Source organism: Pristiophorus japonicus, chromosome 2, assembly GCF_044704955.1.
Source record: "Pristiophorus japonicus isolate sPriJap1 chromosome 2, sPriJap1.hap1, whole genome shotgun sequence".
Taxonomy (NCBI): Eukaryota; Metazoa; Chordata; class Chondrichthyes; family Pristiophoridae; genus Pristiophorus; species Pristiophorus japonicus.
Genome location: NC_091978.1, coordinates 17,746,748 through 17,774,195, shown reverse-complemented (window position 1 = coordinate 17,774,195; position 27,448 = coordinate 17,746,748). Strand labels below are relative to the sequence as shown.

The following is a 27,448-nucleotide window of genomic DNA, read 5'->3' as shown; positions in this document are numbered from 1 at the left end:
GACTACCGTGGCGCTGCCTAGCCGGAATGATCTCCTTTGTGTATGTCCGTAACTGTGCGTCAATCAGCAATAATTTTGGCCTCCTGGCCTTGGACTTGCACAACTTTTCGAACTGTTTGATACCCATCAGGGACTGGCTGGCCCCTGCATCTAGCTCCATTGATACTGGGATGCCACTGAGGAGCACTTTCATCATTATCAGTGGCGTGCTGGTGTATGAACTGTATACGTGCTCCACATGAACTCGCTGAACTTCAGCTTCCAGCGATTTCCCCCAGCGTTCATTTCTGCAAGTATTTTTCTCATCTCTGCACACTCCGGCTGAGTGTGTGCCTACGCCTGTAACATGAGCTGCTGTTGGAAACAAAAGGTCCCTTGCCAGTCGATCATTCCTGACTGCCCCTGTGATTGTCCTTGAGTGCGCCATTAACAGATGTTGATGGCCCCATTACTGGCCGCATTGTCCCTTGCAATGGCGTGAATCGCCGTTCAGCTTGCCATTGCCTCTGTCGAGCTCTCTCTCTGGGTTTGACTACATGTTGGGGCATGCCCGATTGCCCTTGTCTACCTGGAGAACTGTGTACTGCTTTAACAATGTTGAATCTCTGTCCCAACCATTCCTTAACACAGTACCTCTCGTCTGTTCTGCTAGTGGTCATGCTCGCTTGGTTTAAATCCCAGTTTCTCGTTGCTATTGATACGTCCTTACTATACAGTATAAATGCACACGAGGCCCATGCTTGAGAGGTCAGTCTGTGACCTGTCCTTTATTCCTCAGCATTCAAGTGATGGAAGTGGGTGGAGCTTCCCCTTTTATCTCTGAAGGTCCAGGTTAGGAGTGTCTTCCACAAGTTCACCACCTAGTGGTCATTGTTCTCACAGTGTACAACTTAGGTCAGATTATACATGGGTTACAATGCTGGTTGAATACATGACAGAATAAAGTTCTCATCCTTATTTCAAGTCTCTCCAAGGCCTGGCACCTCCATATTTCTCTAACCTCCTCCAGCCTCGCTCTCTGTGCTCCACAATTCTGGCCTCTTGTGCATCTCCGATTTTAATCGCTCCACCATTGGCAGTTATGCCTTCAGTTGTCTCGGTTGCAAACTCTGGAATTCCTTCCCAAAACCTCTCTGCCTCTCCTAAAATCTTCCTCCCTGTCCTAATAGCTCCTCAGTGTCAAATTTTGTTCTGATCACGTTCCTGTGAAGCGCCAGGTCTCTGCATTCAGTGTGCTACTGCCCCAAGTCGACCAGATGTTACGCACAATGCGAAACTAGGACCATGTGACTTCCTGCCTCATTTTTCTTCTGACACCACTCTCTGGGCGCCCTAGTGCAGCTTCAAAGGCTTCAATGGGGATAATATTGCAATCCCTTGACCGTAAACGCTGGGCTCCGAAGGGACTGGATGGCCTACTCCTGCTTCTGTGTTTAATGAAGCTTTGAGGTTGACTGTTCCTGATCGGAGAGGCAGACCTCAAAGCGTTCACCAAGAAATGCTTCGTCACGCTGCAGCTCTGTGATTGAGCGACTCGATAATTCCAGCACGGATATTGTGCGAGTTATTTTTCATTAAATCTTTTCAAGTCATTTGGCAGCTGAGGTCCTGTGCTTTGACAATCAAGAGGGAAAGCAATGAAAAGGCCAGATGGCAACTGGAAGAAAAACAAGTTGACGAACAATTCGGAAGGTTTAATTTTTTTAAAATAGTTTCATAAATCGGCTCAGTCGGATATATATAGGCCAAAGTGAAAGAGTGTTCTCTGTGTAAAATTGGAAGGGTGCTTTATATAATATAGTAAAAATCAACATTACGTCCATCAAGCCTGCCCCATACTCATTGTAGAATCATAGAAATTTATGGCACAGAAGGCGGCCATTCAGCTCATCGTGACTGTACTGGCTGAAAAAGAGCTATCCACCTGATCCTGCTTTTGGTCCGTAGCCCTGCAGGCTACGCAACTTCAAGTGCACATCCAAGTACTTTTTAAACGTGGTGAGGGTTTCTGCCTCAACCACCCTTTCAGGCCGTGAATTCCAGACCCCCACCACCCTCTGGGTGAAAAATGTTCTCAAATCCATTCTAATCCTCCTACCAATTACTTTAAATCTGTGCCCCCTGCATGTTGACCCTATCTGCTAAGGGAAATAGGTCCTTCCTATCCATTCCATCCAGGCCCCTTATAATTTATGCACACATAAATCAAGTCTCTCCTCAGCCTCCTCTGTTCCAAAGAAAACAACTCCAGCCTATCCAATCTTTCCTCAATGCTCCAGTCCTGGCAACATCCTCGTAATTCATAATAGCCGGAGTATTATGCTAACTGCTCCCTTCCCTTCACCCCACACACCCTCCCCCACCATAGGCATGTAATCTCCTGGGAGATGCAAAAATACAGAAAAATATCCTGGACCGATCAGGGAAAAGAATACTCTGGCAAATTCCTCTCCGACCCCCTGGGGTGATCACACGGACTAACTGCAATTTAAATGGATTTCCAGCTCTCCATCTTTCCTTCTTCCTCCCATCTTCAGGCATTTAAAATCCATACACAGCAATAATAACAAATTGCATTCATGTAGTGCCTTTAATGTAGCTGGGACGGATCCAAGCAAGAGTGAAGTTGGGGCTCGAGGAAAGTGGGCGAAGAAACTTGTTGAAAGGGGTAGATTTCAGGAAAGTGTTTTGACGGTGGGGTGATGGTAGCAAGCAGGAATGATTGAGGGATGTCGTTCCAGGGTCGAGGGTCAAAGGTAGCTGAAGGCTCTGCCATTGATGGTAGAACGGAGGAAAGGAGCTATTGTGTATGGAGACTGAGTCAGACTAAACACTGTGAGCTCAAAGTGTGACCGTAGTCTTTTAGTGCAGGTCTCCAGAGTGCCTCGCCAACCTGTGAAGCCTCCTTAAATATCTGCTCCCAAGGGATTATGAGATCCCTTGGGACTCCAGGGGATGAGCCCTCTGGTGGCTGTTCAGAGTAAATACAAGTCCACATATATAACAGGAGCGAGTTACAGTAGACCAGACTTGGATGAGTCAGAGTGTGAGCATGGCCATCGACGGATTTGGAGATCATGGCGTCTTACAACTAAGGAGGAGGCCATTCGGCCAATTATGCCTGCGCTGATTCTTTGAAAGAGCGATCTCATTAGTCCCACTCCCCTGCACTGTCCACGTAGCCCTGCAAATTTCAGCTTTGAAGGTTACTATTGAATCTTCTGCCACCACCCTTTCAGGTTGTGCATTCCAGTTCATAATAACCTGCTGGTTAAAATAAGTTCTTCTCAACCGACCCCTGGTTATTTTGCCAATTATCTTCAATTATCTTAAATGCTCCCTTGGATGGCCTTTCCGCTTTCCATCCTCCATAAACAGTCAGGAGAGTATTTAAATAGTCAAGGCTGGAGGTAAAAAAGACATGTGAGGGGTGAGGAGCGGAAAATGGGTCCTCTGCACCTCCCACCAGAACTTAGCCGGCCTGGCCTAGCGAGTGGGAATGCTGTCAGGATTGGGATCCATAGATTTAAAGTAGTTGGTAGAAGGTTTAGAGGGGAGTTGAGGGGAAATGTTTTCACCCAGAGGGTGCCTGGGGTCTGGAACTCACTGCATGAAATGGTGGTAAAAGCAGAAACCCTCACCACATTTAAAAAATACTTGGATGTGCATTTAAAGTGCCGTAACCTACAGGGCTACGGACCAAGAGCTGGAAAATGGGATTAGGCCAGATAGCTCTTTGTCGGCAGGCACAGACACGATGGGTCGAATGGCCTCCTTCCATGCTGTACATTTCTATAATTCTATGATCCTTCACCTGTCACCTGTGGCTCAGTGGATAGCATAGTTGCCTCTGCATCAGAAGGTTGTAGGTTCAAGTTCCAATTCAGGAACTTGAGCATATAAATCTAGGCTGATACTCCTGTTGCAGTGCTGAGGGTGTCTTTCTGATGAGATGTTCAATGGAGGTCCTGTCTGCCCTCTCAGGTGGATGTAAAAGATCCTATGGCACTATTTCGTAGTAGAGCAGGAGAGTTGTCCTGGCCAATATTTATCCCTCAATCACCATAACAAAAAAAGATTATCTGGTCATTGCTGTTTGTGGGAGTTTGCTGTGTGCAAGTTGGCTGCTGCATTTCCTACATTACCACAGTGACTTCATCCAAAAGTACATCATTGGCTTTGAGGCGTCAGGTGGTCATGAAAGGCACGATAGAAATGCAAGTCTTTCTTTCTTCCTTTCCCCTCCCCAGGCGGTAAACTTCTCCTCCCTCCCAAAGCCGAGGCTGTTCAGGTCCTGTTTATTTTTTGCATGTTGTCAATGCTTTTTGGAGTTGACAGAGGAGAAAGGGGTCAGCCAGCTGCTGAGGAATGAGCAAGGGTCTGCAGCTTCTCTCAAACAATCTGCTCTAGATTATATTCAGCTGGATGGTGTTTGACATCAGCTGCTACTCTGCTGCAATTGTATGCTGTCTCCATAAATAAATCCTTCCTTGTTAATGCAGCCATCTGGAGTGTTCACGCTGAAAAAAAACCCAATGTACTTTGCATGCAAACAGGCACTACTGTAACTGTTCCAACTCAGAGTTCAGAACAAAATCCATCCTTGTAAACAGCCACAGGCAGCACGTCGGTGTTATCCAACCGAGATGCGGCCTGAACCTGTGCACACTTCTGTAAGGGTCAGTTATGTCTGGAATTCTCTCTCCATCTGTCACTCAGCAGCAAGTTGAGTGTGCGTATAGCACATTTTGTTTTATCCGTTCATGGGATGTGGGCGTTGCTGGCAAGGTCAGCATTTGTTGCCCACACCTAATTGCCCTTGAGAAGATGGTGATGAGCCGCCTTCTTGAACCGCTGCAGTCCGTGTGGTGAAGGGAGTTCCAGGATTTTGACCCAGCGATGATGAAGGAACGGCGATATATTTCTAAGTCAGGATGGTGTGTGACTTGGAGGAGAACTTGCAGGTGATGGCGTTCCCATGCACCCGTTGCCCTTGTCCTTCTAGGTGGTAGGGGTTGTGGGTTTGGGCGGTGCTGCCGAAGAAGCCTTGGCGAGTTGCTGCGTAGTGAAATGTCCGAGGGTGCTTCACAGGATTTTTATTAGAATTAATTTGACACCGAGCCACAGAAGGACAGGTGACCAAAAGTTTTGTCCGGGGTAGGATTTAACGAGCATCTTAAGAGAGAGCGAGGTGGAGAGGTTAGGGAGTGAATTCCAGAGCTCAGGGCCTGGGCAACTGAAAGCACGACCACCAGTGGTGAGGCAGGGAGGGTTGAGTCTATGAAGGGATTTAAACACAAGGATGCAAGACCCTCCTAAAAACGTACTGCTTCGACGAAGCTTTTTATCCTAATGTCCTCTGTTTTGGCTTGGTGCAAATTTGTTGTCTGATTGCACTCCTTGGAACGTTTTACTACATTAAAGGTGCAATATAAATGCAAGTTGTTGTTGTGAGACTTGGAGGGGAATTTGTAGGTGATGGTGTTCCCATCCACCTGCTGCCCTCGTGCTTCTCGGTGACAGAGGTTGCAGGTTTTGGAGATGCTGCCGAAAAAAATTGTTGTATTGAGTATCATTCATTTCCCCTCATTCATTATTCATCCATCTTCCATTTCTCTCCTTCCCTGCCCCGCAGGCATTTAGCAGTGCCAAGGGTTATGGTGCAACGAGTGTCGGCCATCCTCCAGTAACTCATGCAAGTATCTTCACATGTGAGCATTGACAGCCAGCGATGGGTTATTTAATTGTAGTGGGTGTCACTGTACCTCCCTAATCTGTACACATCGACCAACAGGGGGGTCACCAGATGGTGTCTTTGTCCTGTTTTTTATTGGCACTAACATTAGTTGTGTTTCCATTCCATAGGTTGGTACAGAGGGTATTGCCTGAAAAACAGATCTGTTACGGTAAGTCTGATGGATTACTTATTGACCATCAACATTTACTAACCAACGTTAAAATCCCGACAGATAAAATGAGATCTTTTATTCATTCACGGGTGTGGGCGTCGCCGGCAAGGCCAGCATTTATTGCCCATCCCTAATTGCCCTCGAGAAGGTACAACTGAGTGGCTTGCTAGGCCATTTCAGAGGGCAATTAGGAGTCAACCACATTGCTGTGGGCCTGGAGTCACATATTGGCCAGACTGGGTTATTAAGACGGCAGATTTTCTTCCCTAAAGGACATTAATGAACCAGATGGACATTCCGTTTCATGTTTGCCGTTGCTGATTACTGTTTATTCCAGATTTATTTTTAATTGAATTTAAATTCCCCGGATGCCGTGGTTAAGATCATTCGCCCAGGACTGCTGGACTGCTAGTCCAGTAACATAACCACTATGCTACCGTTCCTATAAATATAAACCTTCAATGTCCAAATCAAATTAGTTGTAAGAGAAAATTCCGGAGTGAAGAAACTATTTTTTAATTTTCAAATTTTTTGAGGATGTTAAATATTTTAGCTTTTGATTGTCTTTTAGTTCGTCATTCACCACGCACAACTTCTCTTGACAAGAGAAGCTCCAAGGGTTCTGCCTATATCTCACTCAACTCGGGTTCGGTGAATTCCAGGAGATTTCATCACATGAATTCTCTCCTCCTGCTGCCCCGCCTCCCATGCTTCTGACTCTCTCTCTCTCTCTCTCTCTCTCTCTTAGGCGGTCCCTCGTATCGAGGATGACTTGCTTCCACGCCAAAAAAAGATGAGTTCACAGGTGTTTCAATGAAGGACCTGACATTCCAGGTCCTGAACTACATGTTGAAGGGTGGAAGATGCCTGTGCGTGGATTTTTTTAATGTGTGGTGACCGTTGCACACCAGCCACCACACGGGCTTGACAGAGCTAGGTCTTGGTCCAGTGGCAAGGATGAACCAAGACAACTGGAGACCAGCTTTGCTGCATGGACCTAGTGCGCACACATATCGCAGTGTGGGCTGGCCCGTGCTGCCCCTGGGCCCTCGCCTCTTCTGGGCCCTGAACTCACGCCTCTCCTGGGCCCCGATCATGTCCCGCTACAGTCTATCGCCGCTCCTTCGCCCCGACCTCGCCGTTTGTGCTGTACCTGCTCCAATCAGCGATCTGGATTTTGGTGACGTCCAATCCAGTCACTCTCTTCGTAGCCATCGCTCTCCCGGAGCGGCTCAGCGGGAAGTCGAGGCCATAAAAGGAATAGTGGCCATGGACAGCTTCTGTCATTGGTTGCCCGACATGCCTATCTTCAGGGTGCACTATCTTCCCACACCAATTAGTGTAGCATAGTGGTTATGTTACTTGACCAGTCATCCAAAGGCTTGGCCAATGATCTGGAAACATGAGTTTTAATCCCACCATGACAGTTGGGGAAATTTAAAATGTGATTAATTAATCAAATTAATTACAAGGAGAGGCAATATGAACTAAATAGTACACTTCTCCAGGGGGTGCATGAACAGAGAGACGTGGGGTGTATATGTGCACAAATTGTTGAAGGTGGCAGGGCAGGTTGAGAAAGCGGTTTAAAAAGCACATGGGATCCTGGGCTTCATAAATAAGAGGCATTTTGCACAAAAGCCAGGACGTTATGATGAACCTTTATAAAACACTGGTTTGGCCTCAATTGGAGCATTGTGTCCAACTCTGGGCACCACACTTTAGGAAGGTTGTGATGGCCTCAGAGTGGGTGCAGAAAAGATTTACAAGAATGTTTCCAGGGATGAGGGACTTTAGTTACATGGATAGACTGGAGAAGCTGGAGTTGTTCTCCTTAGAACAGAGAAGATTTGATAAGAGGTGTTCAAAATCATGAGGGGTCAAGACAGAGTAGATAGAGATAAAATGTTTCCATTGGTGGAAGGGTTGAGAGCCAAAGGGCGGTGAATTAAGGAGGATAGACGCACCAACATCAATATTCTCGATCAGGCCAGCATCGAAGCACTGACCACACTCGACCATTTGCCCGACACAAGACTCCCAAAGCAAGCGCTCTACTCGGAACTCCTACATGGCAAGCGAGCCCCAGGTGGGCAGAGGAAACGTTACAAGGACACCCTCAAAGCCTCCTTATCAAGTGCAACATCCCCACCGGCACCTGGGACCGCCCAAAGTGGAGGAAGAGCATCCGGGAGGGTGCCGAGTACCTCGAGCCTCGTCACTGAGAGCCTGCAGAAAACCAGTGCAGGTAGCGGAAGGAGCGTGCGGCAAACTAGTCCCACCCACCCTTTCCTCCAACCACTGCCTGTCCCACCTGTGACAGAGACTGTAATTCACGTATTGGACTGTTCAATCACCTGAGAATTCACTGAGAGTGGAAGCAAGTCTTCCTCGATTTCAAGGGACTGCCTATGATGATGATGATGATCGACAGAAGACCCAAAGGCGACACGAGGAAAAACGTTTTTACAGAGTGAGTGGTTAGGATCAGCACTGCCTGCATAGGTGGTGGAGGCAGACTCATTCACGCTTTCAAAAGAGAATTGGATAAGTAACTGAAGATAAAACATTTGTAGGGCTATGGGGAAAGGGTGTGGGAGTGGGACGAGCTGAAGTGCTCCTGCAAAGGGCTCAACGGGCCGAATGGCCTCTTTCTGTGCTGTAAACATAATAGTTAAATAAATCTGGAATAAAAAGCTAGTATCAATAATGGTGACCATGAAATTACCAGATTGCCATTACAAAACCCATCTGGTTTGCCAATGTCCTTTAGGGAAGGAAATCGGCCGTCCTTACCTGCTCTGGCCTACATGTGACTCCAGAGCCACAGCAATATAGTTGACCCTTAACTGCCCTCTGAAATGTCCTAGCAAACCAATCAGTTGTATTGTAGAAGGCGGTTCACCACCACCTTCTCGAGCGTAATTAGGGATGGGCAATAAATGCTGGCCTTGATAGAGATGCCCACATCCTGTGAATTCAAAGAAGCTGTGAAAAAATAATTTTTTTTTTTTCTTACCGCCCATGGTTTATTTTCCCCCTGGGAATTGCTTGCAGCAGTATCCTCGAGATTATTCCGTAATCCTGGCAACCAACCCAAATCTGACAGATCACCGAGGGGCCACTAAGAATACGACCTAAACTTTCACAATAAAACAGTATTGTGTGTTTTCAGGGCTTTAACGGTAGACGTGTTGCAATCATTTGTGGTGAAGGGAGGTTGGTGAAGGTTCCCGAAGGTTACTGCTTCATTTCCACCTCCGGTAGTCAGGAAAGTAATCAGGACAGTCATTTCTACTTCATTTGACAAGTAACCCGAATAACTTTTTCTTAAACAGAAGTAAACTATCTGCAGATACTGGGAAACTGGGGAAAAAAAAGTATCAAATGCTGGAAAACACTCAGCAGGTCAGGCAGCATTTGTGGAGAGAGAAACAAGAGTTAATATTTCAAGGTCGATGACCTTTCATCCGAGCGGGAAGATGTCAGAGATGAACAGCTTTTAAGCAAGAGTAGAGCTAGGGAAAAGGGGATTAGGGAAGGGTGTGGCGGGGGAAGCAATGAACAAAAGGGGGAGGTCTGTGATCGGGTGGAGGGCAGGAGTGATTAAATGGCCAAAGTGGATGATGGTGCGAGGCAAAAGGAGATGACACTAGGACTACGTTAGAAATAAAAGCTGGGTCCAGAGGAGGTGTAAATGGTTACGGCAAAGGGAGAGGGAAGCATAAGAACATAAGAAATAGGAGCAGGAGTAGGCTGGAAGAAAATAGGATATAAAGTCATTAACTTTCTGTTAATGTATTTCCATGCTCAATACAATACAAAAGGACTTGCATTTATATAGCGCCTTTCAGGACCACCCCAGACGTCTCAAAGCGACGAAATACCTTTTGGTGTGTAGTCACTGTTGTAATGTGGGAAACGCGGCAGCCAATTTGCACACAGCAAGCTCCCACAAACAGCAATGTGACAATTACCAGATTATGTTGATTGAGGGATAAATATTGGCCAGGACACTGGTGATAACTCCCCCTGCTCTCCTTTGCAATAGTGCTATGGGATCTTTTATGTCCACTTGAGAGAGCAGATGAGGCCTCGGTTGAAAGTCTCATCCAAAAGACGGCACCTCCGACAATGCAGCGCTCCCTCAGCATTGCACTGGAGTGTTAGCCTGGATTTTTTTGGTGTCCAAGTCTTTGGAATGGGACTTGAACCCACAACCTTCTGACTCAGAAGCGAGAGTGCTGTCCACTTAGTCACAGCTGACACTGATAATGCAACCTGGTTTCCATTTCTGGGCCCAAGTTACTCTATTCATAATGTCAGAAAAGGAAGTTACAATCTTGGCTGTCAATGATGAAAAATGTTAAGGGTACAATAAGCAGTTAGTTCCAGAAACATAGGAACGTAGAAACAGGAGGAGGCCATTCAGACCCTCGATCCTGTTCCATCATTCAATTAGATCATGGCTGATCTGTATTATAACTCCATCTACCCGCCTTGGTTTCATAACCCTTAATACTCCTGCCGAACAAAAATCCCAGTTTTGACATTTTCAATTGAACTCCCCACCGCCCCCCCTTCCCAGCCTCAGTAGCTTTTTGGAAGAGAGAGTTCCAGATTTCCAGTACCCTTTGTGTGAAGAAGTACTTCCTGACATTACCCCCTTGCTCTTAATTTACAGCCCCTCACCAGAGGAAATCATTTTTCTTTTTGTATGCTACCAACTCCTTCAATCATCCTAAACATCTCATTTACAAAAAATTTAAGAGGCACAAATGGTGGCTATCTACATAGGCCCCATGATATAAAGACTTGCAATTATGTAGTGCCTTTCACGACCACTGGACATCTCAAAGCCAATGAGGTACTATATGTAGCACAAAACAAATTAGCTTTAAAATGAACCAAACCCCACAGCGGACAGAAGGAACAGATGCCCAGCAAAAGGAGTTGGTGAAGTCCTTCATAAAAATGAATGGCAGGGAAGGGGCTACAAAAAATTTGCGATGAATGACATATATACACTGAATTTACAGCACAGAAACAGGCCATTCGGCCCAACGAGTCTATGCTGGTATCTCTGTTCCACACGGCCCGCCACTCACCCCACTTGATCTAACCCCCATCGGCATATCCTTCTATTCCTTCCTCCCTCGTGTACTTTAATAGTTTCCCCTGAAAGACATCTACAGGCGCAGACTGACATGATAAATAGATCAATGGTTCTGCGGCGCAGGGCAGAGAGGGGAAGCGTTGTTCACGCAGGCAGCTGGACAGACTCACCGTGGTGGATGGAAATGCGGCCAATGTATGTTTGAAGTGGTGCCTCGTCCGCTTCAGGATTGATTTCAGCCCGCGATGCCCCCCACAGTCGAACAGCGGTCGCCGCCGCCGATCGTGGACTGGGTTCGCTGCCACTTGGGCGAGGTAGATGTGGGCTGCTGGTGATCCATGGTGCTGCTTTCAAGTGACGAGGGAAGAGAGGATCACACCCACTCACATTTCACTTTCTCTGTCTTTAGCACAGCCTTTGACATAACAATCATTACTCACCCATTTACTGTCAAATTCGCACTCAACAGGAAGTGCTTAGCAAGTGCAACAGGGATGGTGTCCAGCCGATAACATCTGCCATGACATAAGTTCCTCAGTGGCAACAAGCCAAATGAGTCGACTTGTCAAGCCCAGCTATGCATGATTATATCAAGCACACAGGACTTGGCTCAACAATTAGACCTACAATGGGGTAGATTTTGACTTATAGTGCAAAATGGGAGATAGGTAGTTGGCAACCTGTTATACATCTCTCATAGTTGACTACAATGGAGATAAAAATCAGATTAGTAAAAAGACTTGCATTTCTAGAGTGCCATTCACGACCACCAGACATCCCAAAGCCCTTTACAGGCAATGAAGTACTTTTGGAGTGTAGTCACTGTTGTAATTTGGGAAATGCGGCAGCCAATTTGCAAGCTCCCACAAACAGCAATGAGGTAATGATCAGATGATCTGTTTTTGTTATGTTGATTGAGAGATAAATAATGGCCAGGACCCCTGTTCTCCTTATGGGATCTTTTACATCCACTTGAGAGAGAGCAGACAGGGCCTCAGTCTAATATCTCATCTGAAAGACAACACCTCTGACAGTGCAACTCAGCACTGCACTGGAGTGTCAGCCTAGACTTTTGTACTCAAGTGGGACTTGAACCTACAACCTCCTGACTCAGAGGCAACTGTGTTACCCACTGAGCCACAGCTATTATCACACAAATAGGAGACATTATCCATTTGTCCCCTAGCGCAAAGTCAAAATCTACCCCACAGAGATACCCTGTATCGGGTATTGGTAAGGCGCACCTGGAGTACTGCGTGCAGTTTTGGTCACCTTACTTAAGGAAGGATATACTGGCTTTGGAGGGGGTACAGAGACGATTCACTAGGCTGATTCCGGAGATGAGGGGATTACCTTATGATGATAGATTAAGTAGACTGGGTCTTTACTCGTTGGAGTTCAGAAGGATGAGAGGTGATCGTATAGAAACATTTAAAATCATGAAAGGGGTAGACAAGATAGAGGCAGAGAAGTTGTTTCCACTGGTAGGGGAGACTAGAACTAGGGGGCACAGCCTCAAAATACGGGGGAGCCAATTTAAAACCGAGTTGAGAAGGAATTTCTTCTCCCAGAGGGTTGTGAATCTGTGGAATTCTCTGCCCAAGGAAGCAGTTGAGGCTAGCTCATTGAATGTATTCAAGTCACAGATAGATAGATTTTTAACCAATAAGGGAATTAAGGGTTACGGAGAGAGGGTGGGTAAGTGGAGCTGAGTCCACGACCAGATCAGCCATGATCTTGTTGAATGGTGGAGCAGGCTCGAGGGGCTAGATGGCCTACTCCTGTTCCTAATTCTTATGTTCTTATTTCAGGAAAGGTTTGCCTTTAAAAAGTAACCACCCCTAAAAAAATTAATTGCTTCTTATAAGTGTATAAGAACATAGGAAATAGGAGCAGGAGTAGGCCATACGGCCCCTCGAGCCTGCTCCGTCATTCAATGTGATCATGGTTGATAATCGACCTCAACTCCACTTACCTGCCCAATCTCCATATCCCGTTTTTCCCCTGGACTCCAAAAGTCGATCTATCTCAGCCTTGAATATATATTCAAAGACTCAGCATGCACAGCCCTCTGGGTTGGAGAATTCCAAAGATTCACAATCCTCTGAGTGAAGAAATTCCTCCTCATCTCTGTCTTAAATGGCCTACCATAGTTCTCTTATCCTGAGACTGTGACCCCTAGTTCTGGACACTCCAGTTGGGGGAAACAACCTCTCAGCATCTACCTTGTCATGTCAATCCCCCTCAGAATCCTGTATGTTTCAATGAAATCACCTCTCATTCTTCTAAACTCCAGAGAGTATAGGCCCATTCTACACAATCTCTCATTATTAGACAGCCCTCTCATCCCAGGAATCAATCCAGTGAACCTTTGTTGCACTGCCTCCAAGGCAAATATATCCTTTCTTAGATAACTGTGCACAGTACTCCAGGTGTGGTCTTTGTGGTATTACTAAGATTCAAGCTGCTCCTTAATGATACCAGAAACTGGAAAGGATTTAACTCCTCAAAAATACAACAGCAGTACATTTAGACACTGAAATAGATAGTGAAAATTTAATTCCATTCCAGGTAAAAACCAAAGAAACCTGAAACTACACAAAAGCTATAAACCTGCACAGGGACAGGAAACCCATACAGTGTCAGCTGTGGCTCAGTGGGTAGCACCCTTGCCTCAGAGTTCAAAAGATTGTGGGTACATGTTCCACTCCAGCGGCTTGAGCACAAAAATATAGGTTTGGGGCTCTAGTCCCTATCAAGAGACTTGAACACAAAAATCTAGGCCTGACGCTCCAGTGCAGTGCTGAGGGAGTGTTGCACTGTCGGAGGTGTCGTCTTTTGAATGAGACGTACAACCGAGGCCCCGTCTGCCCTCTCAGGTGGATGTAAAAGATCCCATGGCACTATTTTGAAGATCGCTAAAAACAGATTAACTGGTCATTATCACCTTGCTGTTTGTGGGAGTTTGATGTGCGTAAATTGGCTGCCGCGTTTCTTGCATTACAACAGTGATTACACTTCAAAAGGACTCCATTGGCTGTAAAGTGCTTTGGGACATCCTGGTGAAAGGCTTTCTTTATATAAAAAAAATTGAACAGGAGATGTTAGGAGGCTGTGATCAAATCCATGGGCAAAGTGATGGGCTTTAAGGAGGCTCTTAAAGGAAGGGAGGGAGGTGGAACAGAGGAATATAGGAGCAGGAGTAGCCCATTCAGCCCCTCGAACCTGTTCCACTATTCAATGAGATCATGGCTGCTCTGCGATCTAACTCCATATACCCGTCTTTGGCCCATAACCTTTGGTTAACAAAAGTCAATCTCCAATTTAAATTAATTGATCTAGATTCAATTACCATTTGCAGAAGAGAGTTCCAAACTTCTACCACCCTTTGTGTTTCCTAATTTCACTCCTGAAAAGCCTAATTTTTAGTCTATGCCCACCCCCGCCGCTTAATCCTATAATCCCCAACCAGCAGAAGTAGTTTCTCTCTATCTACCCTATCAGTTTCTCCTTAATATCCCAAAAACTTCGATCAGATCACCCCTGAACCATCTAAATTCCAGGGAATACCACCCTGGTTTGTGTAATCTCTATATAAGAGGGAATTCCAGGCGGAGAGCAATGGTGGGGAGAGGGAAAGGGGGGAGAGGGAAAGGGAGAGGGGAAGGGATGCTAAAAAAGAGGCAGGGTAGGTTAAGATATCTCCTGCAAGACCCTTCACCCAGATCCTGAGGGAGGTTCTGTCCCCGAAAGGGCAACCCGCCTTTTTTAGTTCATTTTCACGCGCTGACAAGAGTTGAGGTTTGTTTCCTGTTCCTTATTCTGTTTTCATTTTTCGAAGCAAACACCTGTTTCACAGACACACGGTGGCACGTTGCGAAAAAAAACACAAAAGGGGAAATAATTCCCAGAGTGACATACCGTGAGTTTTTCGCAAATCGCAGCTTGCCCTGTAATTTGGAAGTTTTTTCCCTCCCTGCACGAGGCTCCTGTCAGTTCAACGGAGAAGCAGCCTCACGTTTTAAAAAAACCCTCACCGGAGTGTTCCAGAACTTTCTTCAGAGCGACGTTAGGTGACACTCAGTTTGAAACAATCGGGGCAGTGAACTGGAATGATGTCCGAGTGAGGTATTTTTTCCCCCCCGTAAATTAACGCTCATTGTATCCTTCCTGTCTGTAATCAAACCTTTTACCTGGAGACTAATTTGTGTGCTCTCTCCACAGGGAATATTTCCTGCCTCAATCATCCACATCAAAAATGCAGCCGTTGAGATCAGAGGGTAAGTGTCCTTACTTGGTCAAACCCAATTGATTTATTGACATGCAGCTCTGGTGGATGTGACATCATACAGCAGGCTGTTGTTATGCTTATAAGAACATAAGATTTAAGAGCAGCAGTAGGCCATTTGGCCCTTCGAGCCTACTCTGCCATTCAATAAGATCATGGCTGATCTGATCTTGGCCTCAACTCCACTTTCCCGCCCGCTCCCCATAACCCTTTACTCCCTCCCTTATCATTCAAAAATCTGTCTATCTCCACCTTAAATATATTCAATGACCCAGCCTCCTCAGCTCTCTGGGGTAGAGAATTCCAAAGATTCACGACACTATGAGCGAACAAATTTCTCCTCATTTACGTTTTAAATGGGCGACCCCTTATTCTGAAACTATGTCCCCCAATTCTAGATTCTCCACGAGGGGAAACATCCTCCCTGCATCTACCTTGTCAAGCCCCCTCATAATCTTATATGTTTCAATCAGATCATCTCTGATTCTACAATGAGTATAGGCCCAACCTGCTCAATCCTTCTCAGGAATCAACTTTGTGAATCTTCTCTGAACTGTCTCCAACGCAACTACAGGTTTGCCGTCCAAAATCTGGAAGCCTCGGAACCGATGCCGTTCCGGATTCCGGGTTTTTCCGGATTTTCGATTTGTTTTCTGACGTCGCGAATCGGGAAAGTCCGAGCCCAGGTTCAGGTATTTCCGGATTTCGGAACGTCAGAATTCGGAATTCCCACCGAAGAGCTGTTTGGACCGTCCAGCCCCGCCGAGGTTGTTGTCAGGCGGACCCCACCAAGGATGCCATCGTTGGGCGGGGCCCCACCAAAGAGGACGTCGGGCGGGCCAGCCCCACCAAGGTTGTCGGCGTCGGGTGGGGCCCCGCCAAGGAGGTGTTCGGGTGGGCCAGCCCCACCAAGGTTGTCGTCGTCGGGTGGGGCCCCGCCAAGGAGGTGTTCGGGTGGGCCAGCCCCACCAAGGTTGTCGGCGTCGGGTGGGGCCCCGCCAAGGAGGTGTTCGGGTGGGCCGGCGAGGAGGCCTTGAGGTAAGGACGGTGAGGCAAGCGGCGGCAAGACGAGGCCCCGAGGTCGGGCAGGGTCGTCTGTTCCAGATTCCGGAACATTTTACGGATTCCGGATGGCCTTGCCACGGATCGTCCCGGATTACGGAACATTCCGGATTCTGGAACTCCGGATTTTGGATGCTGCACCTGTATATCCCTCGTTAAATAAGGAGACCCAAAACTGCATGCAGTACTCCAGGTGTGGCCTCACCAACACCCTGTACAGTTGTAGCAGGACTTCCCTACTTTTATACTCCATCCTCTTGCAATAAAGGCCAACACTCCATTTGCCTTCCTGATCACTTGCTGTCCTGCATGCTAACTTTTTGTGTTTATGCACAAGGTCCCCCCAGGTCCCTCTGTATTGCAGCATCTTGTAATCTCCCATTTAAATAATAACTTGCTTTTTTTGCTTGTCAAGGTCAGGGATGTCAGGGCTGAGATAAAGGATGACTTTTCCCATTTCAGAAATCTATGGGTGCGGGAGGGGTAATTTGAACTCCTAAGGGGCCAGCCTGTCCAACAGCCTCCTTAAGTAAATCTCAGCAGGTCAGGCAGCCTCTGTGGAGAGAGAAACAGAGTTAACGTTTCGGGTCTGAGACCCTTCGTCAGAACTGGAAAAGTTCGAGATGCAACAGATTCTTAAGGAAGTGCAGGGGGACTGAAAGGGGGAGGGGAGGAAAGAACAAAAGGGAAGGTCTATGAAAGGGTGGAAGGCGAGAGATTAGAGAGATAAAATTGCATGCCGGATGGGCAAAAATGAGATGGTAAGGGCACCAGTTAGGAAACAAAAGATGAGACTAGATGGGGTGTGAATGTTGGAATCATCCACGGGACAGAGAAAAAAAAGGGGCATTTTGTAAAAATAAAGGGAGGAAAGGGAAAAGAAATATGGGCAGAGTTTATGGTCTGAAATTGTTGAACTATATTTTGAGTCCAGAAGGCTGTAAAGTGCCTAAACGAAAGATGAGGTGCTGTTCCTCGAGTTTGCTTTGAGTTTTATTGGAACAATGTAGGAGGCCGAGGACGGAGCGGTCAGAGTGGGAGTGGAGCGGGGAATTAAAATGACAGGCGACTGGGTTCATGTTTATGGATGAGCCTCTTTAAGTACTCCACTGTCTGACTTCACGAACAAAATGTATTGAAGGAGGCGGCAGTTAAAATTAAGTGGTTCGGAGACCACAGGCCAGGCCCGAGATAAGTGAGGAGGTGCGGGGAAAGAACATAAGAAATAGGAGCAGGAGTAGACCATATGGCCCCTTGAGTCTGTTCCGCCATTTAATATGCATGGCTGATCCGATCATGGACTCAGGTCCACTTCCCTGCCTGCTTCCCTGTCCGCTCCCCGCTCCCCAGGGACTGAGTGTAACGTAGCCAAGTTTGCTAATGATACAATGAGTGAGGAGGACTCAAAAAATCTGCAAAAGGAGGTAGACAGGCTAAGTGAGTGGGCAAAAATTTGGCAGATGGAGTATAATGTCGGAAAGTGTGAGGTCATGCACTTTGGCAGAAAAAAAATCAAAGAGCAAGTTATTATTTAAATGGAGAAAGATTGCAAAGTGCCGCAGTACAGCGGGACCTGGGGGCACTTGTGCATGAAACACAAAAGGATAGTCTGCTGGTACAGCAAGTGATCAGGAAGGCCTATGGTATCTTGGCCTTTATTGCAAAGAGGATGGAGTATAAAAGCAGGGAAGTCTTGCTACAGCTATATAAGGTATTGGTGAGGCCACACCTGGAATACTGCATGCAGTTTTGGTTTCCATTTTTACGAAAGGATATACTTGCTTTGGAGGCAGTTCAAAGAGGGTTCATTAGGTTGATCCTGGGGATGAAGGGGTTGACTTTTGAGGAAAGGTTGAGTAGGTTGGGCCTCTACTCATTGGAATTCAGAAGAATGAGAGGTGATCTTAGCGAAACGTATAAGATTATGAGAGGGCTTGACAAGGTGGATGCAGAGAGGATGTTTCCACTGATGGGGGAGACTAGAACTAGAGGGCATGATCTTAGAATAAGGGGCCGCCCATTTAAAACAGAGATGAGGAGAAATTTCTTCTCTCAGAGGGTTGTAAATCTGTGGAATTCGCTCCCTCAGAGAGCTGTGGAAGCTGGGACATTGAATAACTTTAAGACAGAAATAGACAGTTTCTTAAATGATAAGGGGTTATGGGAGCAGGCGGGGAAGTGGAGCTGAGTCCATGATTAAATCAGCCATGATCTTATTGAATGGCGGAGCAGGCTCGAGGGGCCGTATGGCCTAATCCTGCTCCTATTTCTTACAAACCCTTAAGGTGGGAGTGGCAGAGGGTTCTGGGATGGACAGCAGCTTGGACCGGGGATGGGGGTGGCCGGGAGATGGCCAGGTGGGGGAGGGTGAAGGAGCGAGTCTGGGCAGGGGGAGGTCTACATTTCCCTTATGGAGCCTGGAGAAGAACTCCTGCTTCTCCTGGTCCCACTTCTCCTGGTGATCCTCCTCTTAGGAGCTTCAACCAGTCAGGAAAACCATCAGTGTCTTCCTCACTCAGATAAACAGCAAAATTGCATGGGGACCTGATCTGGGTATTTACACAACAACTTATATTCATATAGTGCCTTTAACGTATTAAAACATTCCAAGGTGCTTCACAGGTGTGTTATAAATCAAAATTTGACACTGAGACATACGAGAAGATATTAGGGCAGGTGATCAAATGCTTGGTCAAAGAGGTAGGTTTTAAGAGAGAAAGAAAGACTTGCATTTATATAGCGTCCTTCACGACTACCGGGAGTCTCAAAGTGCTTTACAGCCAATTAAGTACTTTTTGAAGTGTAGTCACTGTTGTAATGTGGGAAGATGCGTCTCAAAGGAGGAAAGAGAAACAGAGAGGTGGAGAGGTTTATGGGAGGGAATTCCAAAGCTTAAGGCCTCAGCAGCAGCAGGCACGGCCACCAATGGTTGGGCGATTATAATCAGGGATGCTCAGGAGGCCAGAATTAGAGCAGCGCAGACATCTTGGGGGGGGGGGGTGGTGGCAGGGGGTTTGTGGGGCTGGAGGAAATTAGAGAGATAGGGAGGGGTGAGGCCATGGAGGGATTTGAAAATAAAGGATCAGAATTTTAAATTCTCTGAGGCAGCGAATTCCACAGATTTACAACCCTCTGAGAGAAGAAATTTCTCTTCATCTCTGTTTTAAATGGGCGGCCCCTTATTCTAAGGCCCCATAAGGGAATTTTACCAGAAGCCAATGTAGGTCAGCGAGCACAGGGGTGATGGGTGAACGGATCTTGGTACAAGTTAGGACACGGGCAGTCAGGTTTTGGATACCTCTAGTTTATGTAGGGTAGAATGTGAGAGGCCAGCCAGGGCACCTTAAAGGTTCCAATTTAAAATTGCAGTTGGCGGGATCAGGCCGGCAGGTCAGTGGGTCAGTTAACCACTCCATGTGAACTGCCCTCAGCTCTCGTCCGATTTCCGCTGGGCAGGGGGGGCTGAATGTCTTCCCTCTCCCGGTATCAACATTAAACGTTTCCTTCCAGCTTCCAGCTAAGGGCAGCACGGTTGAATGCAGAGCGGAGCTCCCTCTACTGTGCATGCCCTGCATTAACGTGACATGTTTCTCTACTTCCCCGCAGCAGCCTATGGCCTAGAAATGGAGGAACGCTGGAAGCCTGCCGGTAACATTGGCGGCCAAGGGTAATGGCCGCCCCCCGAGAGAGCGCAGGCAGTACTGGCATTCTGCTCATTAACATCCAGCGTGCCGGTGATTTTCATGGTGCAATGCTCACTTTGCAGCGTTAAGCTCAGAAGGAGGCCAAAGGTCACCTTGGTCTCCTGCTGTATGAAAACGGGGAAGAAGGGAGTGATGCCAACAGTTGCTCTACGTGCTCCAAGAATATTAGCCGCTGCCCGATATCTTTCCATTTTTTTGTTTGTTTGTTTGTGACATGAATGGTGATAAAAGAGCTCTTATCACAAATCATCTTCAATCGCTGCAATAGAGTTCTCCCATTGATTGAGTGACACACGGACTCTCGGAAAGCTTCCAGAAAATGCAAAACCCTCCCCCCCCCCCACTGATGGGCAAAGAATGAAAGTTTAAACAAAGAACATTGGCAAAGGGGGCATTTGAAGTTCCGCCGTCCATCCTCATAAGTCCCGCCAGACTGCTCATGGCCGGTAATGCTGCCGTCATCTACCTTTGCCCCTCAGTAACATCATAGCAACACATGGCATCAGTTTCCACACGTACACTGTCGACACCCAGCTCTACCTCACTACCACTTCTCTCGACCTCTCCACGGTCTCCAAATTGTCAGACTGCTTGTACGACATCCAGTTCTGGATGAGCAACAATTTTCTCCAATTAAATGTTGGGAAGACCGAAGCCATTGTTTTCGGTCCCCGCCACAAACTCCGTTCCTTAGACACTGACTCCATCTCTCGCCCCAACTTCTGTCTGAGGCTAAACAACATTGTTCACAACCTTGGTGTCATATTTGACCCTGAAATGAGCTTTCAACCACTTAATCTTTCGATAACTAAGTCCGCCTATTTCCACCTCCGTAACATTGCCCGTCTCCGCCCTTGCCTCAGCTCATCCACTGCTGAAGCCCTCATCCATGCCTTTGGTAACTCTAGACTTGACTATTCCAACGCACTCCTGGCTGGCCTCCCAAATTCTACCCAACATAAACTAGAGGTGATCCAAAATTCGGCTACCCATGTCCTAACTCGCACCAAGTCCCGCTCACCCATCACCCGTGCGCTCGCTGACCTACATTGGCTTCAGGTTAAGCAACGCCTCGATTTCAAATTTCTCATCCTTGTCTTCAAATCCCTCCATGGCCTCGCCCCTCATTTGTCTGTAATCTCCTCCAGCCCCCCCCGCCCCGCCACCCCCGGGATGTCTGCACTTCTCTAATTCTGCCTTCCTGAGCATCCCTGATTATAATCGCACAAAAATTGGTGGCTGTGCCTTCTGCTGCCTAGGCCCCAAGCTCTGGAACTCCCTGCCTAAATCTCTCGGCCTCTCTACCTCTCTTTCCTCCTTCAAGATGCTCCTTAAAACCCACCTCTTTGACCCTCACCTGCGCTCATTTCTCCTTTTGCCACTCGGTGTCAAATATTCCTGTGAAGCACCTTAAGACGTTTTACTATGTTAACGTGCTATATAAATACAAGTTGTTGTTGTTGAAAGACCTTTTAGCGCAGAAAATACTGGTGTGACTTAGCGCGGGTGGCAATGCGAGCATAGGAATGTATGAACTGGCGTCAACATGACCTTGACGCCGATTCTTACAGGTCTGGATAAGGTAGTTGCAGGGAGGATGTTTCCCCTGGTTAGGGAGTCTAAAACCAGGGGTCACAGTCTCAGAATAAAGGGTCGACCATTTAGGACTGAGATGAGGAGAAATTTCTTCACTCAGAGGGTGGTGAATCTTTGGAATTCTCTACCCCAGAGGGCTGTGAATGTTCAGTCGTTGAATACATTCAAGACTGAGAGCGCTAGGTTTTTGGATATTAAGGGAATCTTGGGATACAGGGTAAGGGAATCTTGGGATACAGGGTTAGGGAAAGTGGAAGGTAGAAGATCAGCCATGATTTTCTTGAAAAGCGGAGCAGGCTTGAGGGGCCGAATGGCCTACTCCTGCTCCTAATTATTACGTTCTCATGATTGATGTCACGCTCCAACACGTTAAACAGTTCTCGCCGGTATTGGTTAATGGCAGCTTGTGGAAGTGTGCCAGCCGTCATTTTTACGCCATGTAATGGCGCTACCGGATGGCACAAACCACCCGACTTTCGAGGTCAGTGCCTTTTCTGAGTGCGACCGACAATTTAGGGATAGTTTTGTGCAGCGCGTGTTAGTGAACATACAAACTCATTTCACATAGTGCTGAGGTGACAGTAATCCCATCAGTCTGGGAATAAAAAGGTTTGGGTTCAAGTCCCACTCTAGGATTTGAGAGCACACAATCCAGGCTGACACTTCAGTGCAGTACTGAGGGAGCGCTGCACTGTCGAAGGTGTTGTTTTTCAGATGAGGCGTTAAACCGAGGCCCCGTCTGCCTGGATATAAAAGATACCATCAGTCACATAGGGCCCAAGTTTCCACATGATTTGCGCCTGATTTTTAGGAGCAACTGGTGGAGAACGGACTATCCTAGAATTCGCAATTCTCCACATTTTTTTTTCTGCAGTTCTAGTCAGGTAGAACAGTTCTACTTTGGAACAGAATTTCTTCTTCAAAAGGGGGCGTGTCCGGCCACTGACGCCTGATTTGAAAGTTTCCACAGTGAAAACGTACTCCAAACTAAAGTAGAATGGAGCAAGTGAAGATTTTTGTAGAACTGAAAAAACCTGTTCTACACATTAAAAAATCAGGCGCAGGTTACAAATCAGGCGTCCAGAACGAGGTGGGGGGGGGGGGGGGGAAGGGAAGTCATTAAATTCTACAATCAATCCTTATTTATACTTATACAAATATTATACAGATAAATCCAACCTGAATAAACATTTATAAGCAAAGAAAAGATTAAATAAACCATCTTCCTACCTGTGTGAAAGTGCTTCAGCCAGGGAGAATGGTGCAGCAAGCCTCACAAAACGAGGGAGCCGACCAAACGCGGGCCGGGGGGTGGGGGGGCAGGAGGGAGCCGACCAAACGCGGGCGGGGGGGGAGGGAGCCGACCGAACGTGGGGGGGGGGGGGGAAGAGGGAAGGGAGCCGACGAACGCGGGAGGGAGAGAGCCGACCGAACGCGGGCGGGCGGGAGGGAGGGAGCCGACCGAACGCCGGGGGGTGGGGGCGGGAGGGAGGGAGCCGACCGAACGCCGGGGGGTGGGGGCGGGAGGGAGGGAGCCGACCGAACGCTGGGGGGTGGGGGTGGGGAGGGAAGGGAGCAGACCGAACGTGGGGGGGGGGGGGAGGGAAGGGAGCAGACCGAACGTGGGGGGGGGGGGGAGGGAAGGGAGCCGACCGAACGCGGGCGAGAGGGAGGGAGCCTACCGAACGCCGGGGGGTGGGGGCGGGGAGGGAAGGGAGCCGACCGAACGTGGGGGGGGGGGGAGGGAAGGGAGCCGACCGAACGCGGGCGAGAGGGAGGGAGCCTACCGAACGCCAGGGGGTGGGGGCGGGGAGTGAAGGGAGCCTACCGAACGCGGGTGGGTGGAGGGAGGGAGCCGACCGAACGCGGGTGGGAGGGGGGGGAAGGGTATGGAGGGAGCTGACCGAATGCGGGGGGGACGGGGGGGGGGAAGGGTATGGAGCCGTTCCAGACGGCTGGCGGGAAAGAGAGAAGGCTGCAGGAAGCCTCAGAAATTGAGGAGCCATTTCCCGACGGCAAAAGGGGAGGTCGTCGGGAAACGGCTGCCTCAACTTTCTGAGGCTTCCTGCCCCCTTCTCACTGCTACAAGAAGCCTCTGTGCTGATGGCAATGTGCTTTTATTAAAAAATGTTCAAAAACTAAACAGCTACAAAGAATTTAAAAAATGGCCGAGTGCCAATGTTTTTTTCACACTGAGCATGCGCGAACGCTCCAACGCGCACGCGCAGCGTTGCCGGCAGGAAAAAAAATAATTTAAATAGTCCCCGCCCCCTCCCACTTACAAAATTGGCGCGAGTGTAGGCTCCGCCCCCCTGGGCGCCGCGCCAAGCAGACAAGGAGCTGCAAAACGCTCCAGAATCGCTCGTTTTTTTTCCCGGCACCGTTTTAGGCGCGAAAAATGCGTGCCCAGCTCGGAGGGGCGCCCGTTTTTTATCATGTGGAAACTTGGGCCCATAGTGCTGATACCGGCTGAAGTATGAAATGGGTGCTAATTTCCTTGGAACTGTATCCCAGAAAAAAATCAGTTCCTTCGGAAAAGGGGATGTGAAAAGCAGAAAAACTGGAGAAAAAAATTAGGCATTAAGCGAATTGGTATCATTTATTTTATATCATGACTGTTTGAATTTCTGTCATTTAGCTCATGAGCAAGGTTTATGAAAACTATATATCATTTTGGGAAGTGAATAGGCATCAGGAACAGATGCTTCTGATTCACCTGCTCATAAATTGAGTTCCAGGCTTGTCCAGAGTCTCAGGCCTCCAGCTTAGTATGTTGAATCTTGAGGTCTGGATTTTCGGTTCATTTGCACCTCAGTTTGCGCCCCGGAGGGGCAGTAAATGGTGTTCCTAGGCGTAATGCCGGGCATCCAGCTTTTACCGCCTGGCTTGGCTGGCAAATTTGGCTCATGGTCTATGGCAGTGCAAAATCTTACCACTCGCCCTCTAGTTTCACTAAGATCATGACGTCAATCATCATGCAACACTCCGCTCGCGCCCCCTATGCAAAATTCGGTCTTAACGCCTCATTTAACGCCCGCCCCAGAAATGTCTGACAAACCAGGTGTTCCCAGGGTGCAACAGGTGGTATTGGCAGCATTTTTAAATGGAGGGATGAGGATCTTACATCGCAGGTCATATTGACTACAACGGTTGCGCACATAACGCTGCGTGAAGCCCCAACTTGCAAACGGTAGTTTTATCTGCCATCACCGTGCCCTTATAACTTCAGTGAGAGAATTTAATGGGGGCATTACTAGTTTGCCAGCGTATCATGCTCCATGATATTGCCAGGCGGCGTCAAGCTAGAAGAAGGGCCCTTGGCCATGTCGGCCCACGGATGAGGAGAGGCCGAAGACGTATGGGGAGGAGAGCTTACCCCCCACGGGTTTACAGGCACCAACGCTCAGACCTCCAGCTCTCCGAGGAGCAATGTGTGAGAAGGCTGCGCTTCCGAAAGGAAGTGCTGACAGAGATACGCCATCTCCTACAGGCAGACCGATATCTGCACCACCCTGGAGGCAGCCTTCAATACTCCCCTCAACAGGTATCCGAATACATTGTGGTGTGCTGCATGCTGCACAACTTGGCCATCATGAGGGGCCAGGCATTGCCAATGGGGATTGCAGGCCCACCTCAGGAGGAGGAGGAGGATGACGAAGAGAATCCTGGAGAGGCTCCCATTGGATAGCCACACCATCCACGGGGGAGGCAGTGTGGAGATACTGCCGGACCAAGAGTCACACATCGCCAGCTCATAATGGACCAGCTCTCCGAAATGGAGGAAACTGAAGGATGGAGCTAATACTGGACACATTATGTGCCCCCATAAAGGTATATCTCCAGTGAATGTTGGAATGATGCACATATTTCCACTCATAGGGGAAACTAAAACTTGGGGAGATAGTGTTAGAATAAGGGGCCGCCCATTTAAAATTGAGATGAGAAATTTCTTCTCTGAGGGTTGTACGTCTATGGAATTTTCTGCCCCAGAGAGCTGTGGAGGCTGGAACATTGAATCTATTTAAGGCAGGGATTTACAGATTTTTGTGCGATAAGGGAGTCAAGGGTTATGGGGAGCGGGAGAGGAAGTGGAGCTGAGTCCATGATCAGATCAGCCATGATCTTATTGAATGGCAGAGCAGGCTCGAGGGGCTAAATGGCCGACTCCTGCTCCTATTTCTTATGTTATTATGTTCTTACACCAATGGCAAAGGATGAATCATAAATTTTACTGCAACCAAGTTACAAAAACTCCCCTCACCAAAATAAAACCATACAATATACAACCTTATGTTGCAGGAAACTAACAACAATGAAGTTCCCTAAATCAACAAATGTTTTAACGCCACGACTTTCGGCTTGGGCGCAAAACCTCCTCGTGTAACCCCCGGATTTTGTGCCCCCGATCATGGAAGCTCATTCTTTGCCAAATTTTGCAGACGAGGCACAAACCTTTTCCAGGAGGTATCAGCACCGGCCCGCGCTCCGAAATCTCAAAAGCCGAAAACCCAGCCCATCTGAATGATTACAATTTTCAACTGAGCATAACTCCTTAGTTACCACTTTTAATTGCTCAGTTATTTCAGTCTGAGGCCTGATGTTTTGCAGCGTGGAGAGCAAGAAAGAGAAAAAAGTCCAAATTGTTTTTCATAAAGGATAATAGATTTTAACAGATCAAAAAGATAATCGTGAAGCTACACAATGTCAATTTCACTGAAGCGCCTGACTCGAGAGAGAGAGTGTTGTAATTTAATCAGATTCGAAGTGGAAATCTTTTTTTTCTGTTATCAGAAACATGACACATGTGTTCAGTAGATTCAGTGAGCGCTGTTTGGGTTGAAGCGCAAGGAATGGAATAGGAATTGCTTTATCAGATGTTCATCCATCAAAATATAATGTCTCCGGGAGGAATGTATCTGCGGAAGCAGCGGGAACAGGCCAAAGAGGAAGGCTGTCACTCAGCTCGGAGCAGTTCCTTGTCGTGAAGTAGGACCTCGAATGAAGCCTTTCGCAGCTGAGAAATACAGCAGCCAATATTGAAAAACGTTCACATTCTGCTGGTAATTTTGCTGCTCGTATTATATTGTGATGAGTGCAGCTCCAACGACACTTAAGAAGCTCGACACCCTCCAGGACAAAGCAGCCTGCTTGGTTGGACCCCCTTCAACATTCACTCTCTCCACCACCGGCGCTCCGTGGCTGCAGTGTGTACCATCTACAAGATGTAACTGCAGCAACTCACCAAGGCTTCTTCGGCAGCACCTCCCAAACCCGCGCCCTCTACCATCTAGAAGGACAAGTGCAGCAGGTTCGTGGGAACACCAAGTTCCCCTCCAAGTCACACACCATCCTGACTTGGAAGTATATCGGCTGTTCCTTCATCGTCGCTGGGTCAAAATCCTGGAACTCCCTCCCTAACAGCACTGTGGGAGCACCTTCACCACACGGACTGCAGCGGTTCAAGAAGGCGGCTCACCACCACCTTCTCAAGGGGCAATTAGGGATGGGCAATAAATGCTGACCTTTCCGGTGACGCCCACATCCCCGGAACGAATAAAAAAAATTAAAGTTGTGTTGAAGATATTCTAGTTACCCGTCTACAGTATTGAATTTGTACAACCCTATTTCTAATCATGGGCAGCAGTTTGATGAAATAATTCATCCTGTGCTCTTGTCCTTGATCAACTCTGTGTGTGAGCAGTTCCAATCTAATGTACTCCCATGCATCCTATTCCTTAATTATTCATTACTGTAATTTCATAGAACCTTATCC

General features: G+C 47.7%; 1 protein-coding gene across 3 annotated transcripts in view; it reads left to right on the top strand.

The window, feature by feature from the left end:
* Positions 1 to 27,448, top strand: part of LOC139236054 (dedicator of cytokinesis protein 2-like) — a 1,544,097-nt gene that overhangs the window by 117,157 nt on the left and 1,399,492 nt on the right. For 2 of the 3 annotated variants that reach the window (XM_070866795.1, XM_070866794.1), the window contains exons 3-4: positions 5,866 to 5,906; positions 15,250 to 15,305. In XM_070866795.1, coding sequence (XP_070722896.1) covers positions 5,866 to 5,906; positions 15,250 to 15,305 — 97 coding nt within the window. Of the gene's footprint in view, positions 1 to 5,865; positions 5,907 to 15,062; positions 15,154 to 15,249; positions 15,306 to 27,448 lie in introns of those variants that run through there. The other variant, XM_070866796.1, reaches the window with a different exon arrangement.